Source organism: Pituophis catenifer, unplaced genomic scaffold, assembly GCF_029215685.1.
Source record: "Pituophis catenifer annectens isolate HBS135680 unplaced genomic scaffold, rPitCat1.0.hap2 SCAF_6, whole genome shotgun sequence".
Taxonomy (NCBI): domain Eukaryota; kingdom Metazoa; phylum Chordata; class Lepidosauria; order Squamata; family Colubridae; genus Pituophis; species Pituophis catenifer.
Genome location: NW_027256886.1, coordinates 54014654 through 54021637, shown reverse-complemented (window position 1 = coordinate 54021637; position 6984 = coordinate 54014654). Strand labels below are relative to the sequence as shown.

General features: G+C 42.5%; 1 protein-coding gene across 1 annotated transcript; it reads right to left on the bottom strand.

The window, feature by feature from the left end:
• Positions 1 to 1093, bottom strand: NANOS1 (nanos C2HC-type zinc finger 1). The gene has a single exon (XM_070946105.1). The coding sequence runs from the start codon at positions 1011 to 1013 to the stop codon at positions 132 to 134; it is 882 nt and encodes a 293-aa protein (XP_070802206.1). The 5' UTR covers positions 1014 to 1093; the 3' UTR covers positions 1 to 131.
• Between the last annotated feature and the right edge of the window lie 5891 nt (positions 1094 to 6984).

The following is a 6984-nucleotide window of genomic DNA, read 5'->3' as shown; positions in this document are numbered from 1 at the left end:
AATAATAAAATGAAATGAAATGAAATCGTCGTGGATATTATTTTTGTTTTCTTTCCTTGATCCAGTGTTTTTGATCCGCAGTCCCGGTCTCCACACAAACACTGACGCGGCCAAGGCTCGACAACCGCCCCCTAGCGGAGCTTCTTGCCCAGGATATGCCGGGCGTTTTTAAGCGGTTGTTTGGGGGCGCTGCCGTGCATTTTAGACAAGGGGCAATACTTGATGGTGTGCGCGTTGTCCCCGCTGGCTCCACAGAGAGGGCAAGTGTATCGCCTCAGTACCGGGCACAAGACTCTGCCGTCGGGTCCCTTAAGGATGTGCGTGGTGTAGAGAGCCACGGCTTCTTTATTATTCCGGCAGAAAACGCACACTTGCAATTCCGGCTTCAGCAACCTGGAGGCGCTTTTCGGAGGAGCTGGCAACCGGCCGTCGACCACCAGGCGGCCGCCCCAAGCGTGAGGCGAGCGATCTCTTTCCAGATGGTCAGGGGAGCAATTGAACACTACCGAAGCCGGGCTGGCTCTGCCGGAGAAGGGGCTAAAATCTGCGAAACGCTCCTCCAGCAGGTTTTCGCTCGGGCTAAGGTGATGATGGTGATGGCGATGATGGTGCCCGCACAAGTCAAAATCGTGCAAATCCAGGGAGTTCTGGAAATAAGGGGCTCCCACTTCGTCGTCCTCGTCGTCTTCCTCCTCTTCCTCGTCCTCCTCCTCTTCCTCCTCCTCCTCCTCCTCCTCGCCTTCCTCGGTCGCCGGGACCTGCTGCACGGTGGCCGCCACAACCACCGAGGAGGATCCGGTCCGAAAGCCCTTTTCCTGCTGGCTCACCGCTTTGGTGATGAGCGTGGCCAAACCCAGGTAATCGTTCCAAGAGTTGAACGCGTTCCCGTAAGCGCTGTGGCTCTTCGCCGCGTACCTGCCGCCTCCTTGCAAAAACTCCACCGGCTGGTGGTGGTGGTGAAGGTGGTGGTGGTGGTGGTGCTTCTCCAGCTTGCTCGGGTGGAAAGCCTCCATCAGGAGAAGAAGAAAAAAAAGACCCCGGACCGCTCGCGCGTCCCTCCAAACAACAACAACAAAAAAACCACCACCACCAAAAACCCCTCCCGCTTTTCGCAGGCGAACGGCGGCACCAGCCCCGCGAAGAAGAGTCGACGAGCAAGCGAGCCGCTCACCAAAACAGCAGCTGAAAACTCCTCCTCCTCTTCTGCGAAGCTTTTAAGCGCTTGCAGCTGCTGAAATAGGGAGGGGAGGGGGAGAACCGGCGGGACAGAGGAGGCGCAATCCTTGAGGCTGCGCTCTCATTGGCCAGCAGCCAAAGCTGCCCCACCTTCCCTTGCCTGTCATTGGCTGAGGTGCTCGGGTACCCTGTTTCATCTCTTCCCAACGGGGCGTGTAGGCGTTAAGGGTTGCCCCCTTGCTCGCTGCTTTAGCTCGGAGCAGGTAGGTGAGCCGCGGAGGTTTTGAGAGACCGACCAATGGAGGGTCTCTTTCTTTTTCCCGTAGTAATATTAGAACGAACCCTGGAATCCTTTTTTCACGGTGAAAACTCATTCAGTAATTTTCAGAACTAAGTTTATTTTATTTTTTTTATTTCTTTGCTGCGCTGGTAAGACTCCAGGTGTGGTTGAATTAGAACAAACCAACATGGTAAAATCGAAGTTGGCTTCACTTGTGAGAGTTTAACCGAAGTCTGCTCTAACCTTTTCCAAAGGAGAGGAGGAAATATTGCAATGTTGGGCATGTGTACAAAAGATGCACCCAATCAAGACTCTTCTTTTTCAGTGTCCTCTATAGGCAACACACAACTCCTTGCTTCCTTGTCTGTGTGTGTTTGGCAAGCAGATGGAGGTGGAATCACTGATTTGTACAGAAGACCTGTGTGCTTTTGCAGGGATTGTGCCCATGCACTGTTTACAAAACTTTATTTCTTATTTCATTGTCATCTTACCCCATATGCCAAGCCACAAAAGCAGGGTTATGCTTTTATTGCCTCTGTTTTGCCTTCTAATCAGTCTCCGTCCTCCAATATCATACATTGAACTTGTGAAGACCAGAAAGATGCTGGCCATCTGTTCTGGAGAACTGGGTAAACTCAGAATTGATTGACTGCGTCCATGTATCTTTTCTTCGCTGGCAGCACCTCACTGTCTCTGAAGGCACAACCAGATGGCCACATCAAAGTGTTTTCCTCCAATTTGTGAACTAGCAGGATAACATGGCAGTAGAATCACTGATGCCCATGTTATACTTATTGGTCAACAAATAGGCAACATACTGTTGGCAGAGTTGGATTTCCTTCCTGATTTAAATGAGTTCTATGCAGGACTCATTGTCTAGTGATTTCTCAAAAGCTTGTTCAATGTTTTGGGAAACCAGGTGCAAATTCTTCCAAAATAGTCCTAAATCCCAGGTATATAAGATGCTTGCACAAGACTTGAGAAACATTATAAAATATCCCAGTCAGGCATAATACAGGGAAAAAATGTTTCTGTGGAAGCCACTGAGGTTTAGTCTATCACACAGAGTAGTTACATAGATAGTAAACTACAGTAGCCTAAAATGACTAATATAACCAGGCAGATCCCATCAATAAAATGTGCTATCACAACCATGGCAAACTTTGTATCAGGAGCAGAGAGAAAACACTGTTGTAGACAGCTGAAGATAATGAGCTGATTCAGCTGTGGTCTGATCTGAGAAGGAGGCATCATGAGAACACATGACAACAATTATGGATGTTCATGCTGTGATTAGGGGGTGTGGTTGACCCCCAGCAGGGTTCATTTATTATACTAAGCCAGGACTTCAAACTGCAGATCAGGCTCCACCGAAACAGACGTAAGTCAGCATGGTAGTAAGGCTTGTCATTTTGAGTATTTTAAATCCCAGGGACTATTTCATTGCATTCATGCATAAATTCATTGGAGTATGAAAATTACTGTCCCAAGACATTTGCTCCTTTGCAAACTCAGTGATTGTGGTTTATAAGCCATGATTTATAGCAGGAGTAAGTGACCATTTTTGGCCTCCAAGGACCTGGCTTGTATTGTGCTTGTGTCACTAGGGAACATTGCCTTTTGATACTAGGATAAATGGGAGATGCATTGTCAAGAATCTGCTTTACCTCATTTTTTTAATTTAAGTGCTGGTGAATTTTCTGCCAGAATTTGGGATGAATTGGGGTTTCTTTAGGAAGCAGTATGAAAGTCTTCACAATATTAAATTGTATTAAAGTATATTTAAAATTACATTTCAAATCTTGGGTTCTGCAAACCCAAAAGGGTAGCTACCTTGGTAACATCCTACTAATCTATGATTCTGGCTCGAGAGATGTATTTTTAGATTTAGCATGTGATGTAAACCCAGAGAGACAGTTTGGTCTAATGGTGAAGACACCAGAAAGCAGGAGATTGTGAGTTCTAGTCCCATTTTAGGCATGGAAATTGATTGGGGGACTTTGAACTAAACCACTCTCTCTCATCCGATGACATCAGACTTGGGCAACAAGCCAATCAACCAATTCTTTTTGTAACCAATGGTTCAAAACCTAGAGTGAGCTGAAAAAAGCAGACCCTGGAATTGGGGGAAAACTCTAGTTATATAAACATAACCTCTATAGGTTTGAGGCCTAGCAAACAGCCTACCGGTAACTGAAAATGAGAGATGAAACTGAAATAAATCTCAGATATCTTGTAACTTTTGTATAAATGGATTTTTGCAACTGTAGGTTTTGAGAGTCTGATATCAAAATTGAACTAAAAATTTCTGTGGCTTGTGTGGTAACAGTAAAGGAGGCAAATTCCAAACCTACAGAGAGATACCTCTTCCTTCTCTTTCCTGCCCTTCGATGATTGTCTCTGCCCAAGCGTTTTTCTGGAATGCAGTCAAAAGATTCATATACAGGTAGTCCTTGACTTATGACCACATTTGAGCCCCAAACTTCTGTTGTTAAGCAAGACAGTTGTTAAATGAGTTTTGCCCCATTTTACGACTTTTCTTGGGGCAGTTATTAAAATCAGTACAGTAGTAACATGGTTGTTTGGCAAATCTGGCTTTCCTATTGACTTTGCTTGTCACAGGGTCGCAAAAGATGATCACATGACCCCGGGACTCTGCAACTGTCATAAATACATGCCAGTTCCCACACTTCTGAATTTTGATCACGTGACCACTGGGATGTTGCAGTAGTTGTGAAAAGTGGTCATAAGTCACTTTCTTCAGTGCCATTGTAACTTCAAACAGTCACTAACTAAAGGATTGTAAGTTGAGAACTACCTGTACACTTGACATGTATTTAGGACAGTTGCAGTGCCCCAGGTTCATATGATCACCATTTGTAACCTTCCCGGTTGACTTCTGACGAGCAAAATCAATGGGAGAAGCCAGATTCATTTATCAACTACAGTCATTCGTTTTACAACTGTGGCAAACAGCTTGTAAATTGGGGCGCATTCACTTAACAACTGTCTTGCTTAACTTTGGGGCTCAATTGTGGTTGTGAGTCGAGGACTAGCTGTATTGCACTATCATGTAAATTCTTTAATCACAATAATTAGAATAACTATAATTATTCTAATTATAGTTAAGGATCACCTGTACTTGAACCTCGGTATATAATCCCATCAAACTAATTAGAATTATTATTCTAATTATAGTTTGATGGGATTATATACCGAGGTTCAAGTACAGGTGATCCTTGAGTTACGATCACAATTGAGCCCAAAATTTCTTTTGCTAAGTGAAACATTTGTTAAGTGAGTTTTGCCCCATTTTGCAACCTTTCTTGCCACATTGTTAAGTGAATCATTGAAATTGTTAAATTAATAACATGGTGGTTAATAGAATCTGGATTCCCCATTGAGTTTGCTTGTCAGAAGGTCGCAGAAAGTGATCATGTGACCCTGGGACACTGCAACCGTCATAAATATGAATCAGATGCCAAGTGTCTGAATTTTGATCACATAATCATGGAGAGGCTGCAATGGTTGTAAGTGTGAAAAACTGTCATAAGTCACTTTTTTCAGTGCCATTGTAACTCTGAACAGTTACTAAATGAGCTGTTGTACTACCTGTACCACACTAAGCCAAAATAAGCTACATTATGATTCTGCTTACAGAACACACTGAGACAGAAAATTGCCAACCTCATTTCAGTCTACAATGTTGGATGAACCTATATTAGTTCAATGTGCTCTGAAAACCCAAAAAGCTGAAGTAAATTAAATTTAAAGCTACCAAGGAGTCTGTTGCAGAAAACCATTTGAGCCCTAGATGGCATCAAAAAGAAATGGAAAATCACTCTTGGTTGACACTTAGTAGTTGTTTTTTTACAGCTCATTTTACCGATTTTTACAGCCCATTAATTTTTTTTTACTTTGTATAAAAGAAAAAAATAAAAAAAGAAATCCATGCCTAAAATGAAAAATATGAAGGGAAAGTAGAAAGAGGTATACGACTTATAACAAAACTCACCATTTTCAAATGCACTATTGAACAATAGAGATAATACAGTCTACAGTTCCATATTGCCAATAGACAGCCAGTTCAAAAGTTGAAATTGAACACATCAGTCCAAGAATATAGATCTCATTTGGTACAATCACAATAGAATAACATTTTGCTTTGCTCAGTGCTTGATAAAAACATGATTCTTTTATGTAACCCAATTTATCATTTTTTCTTACTGCATAACTGCATTTTAAACTTGATTATATTGTTCCAAGCTATATAAATATAGTTCATTATAAGAGCCATGGTGGCACAGTGGTTAGAATGCTGTACTGCAGGCTACTTCTGCTGACTGCCACTCCCAGCAGTTCGATTCTCACCGGCTCAAGGTTTACTCAGTCTTCCATCCTTCAGAGGTCAGCAAAATGAGGAGCCGGATTGTTGGAGGCAATATGCTGACTCTGTAAACCACGTGGAGAGGGCTGTAAAACACTGTAAAGCGATATATAAGTCAAAGTGCTATTGCTATTAGATTTGCATCCCAATTTAATATATAGATACTAACTCAAAATAAGATCATAGTAGGGAAAGCTCACATTTCATATACTTCTGTCTACTTTTCTAGTATAGAGAATTTGATAATCAATCTTTCTTGGGCATTCTCTGGAATATCCAATCAACATGAAAAACTTTTGCGAATTAGCTTCTACTTAGGTTGATAAGAAAGATACTAAATATATGGTAACCCTACCAAATGTAGTGTAATAAATGAATCCAAACCAGTGTGTCCTTTCTAATATAAAGTATGTGTTTTAAAGGAATTGCTTGCAAGACGTCTGCACTCAGATGGGGAAAAAATCACTTAACAGCCCTTGAAGTTTGAAATCTTGGAAGTGTGTTCACTATGATGACACTGCAAAAATTAAAGATAATCACTAAAGTTGGCTTTATAACCTTATTGGCATGTTATTTTAAAACCTCTAATAGCTGATTAGTGTTAAAAATCCAATTATAAAATTACAACTTTAAATATAAATAAAATCTCACCCCGAAGCAATGTCTTTAAATATCGAACTACTTTATATATTCTAAGCAGGGCAAAAGGTTTCATTTAATGTGGGATTTAGCCAGTGGTGGGTTCTAACCGGTGTTACCACCGGTTCGCTTCATGCACACACTTTGTGCTTCATGCAAGCGCATTGAATTACCTAAACAGCTGAGGCAGGGCAATCCGCTGTGCCGCACCTTTCAGCTGAGCTAAAAATGAAGGAATAAAGGTAGGAATAGCGCAGGGGCGGGAGGGCCCAGCTGACGGTAGGAGCGAACCGGTTTGCTCTCACATCAACATTTCCATTACTGGCTCTCCCGAACTGGGGAGAACCGGCAGCAACCCACCACTGGATTTAGCTGAATTTAACCAGGGGGTTCTTATAAGCAAAGGTATATAGCAATAGCAATAGCATTTAGACTTACATATCACCCCATGGTGCTTTACAGCACTCTCTGGGTGGTTTACAATGTCAACCCATTGTCCCCA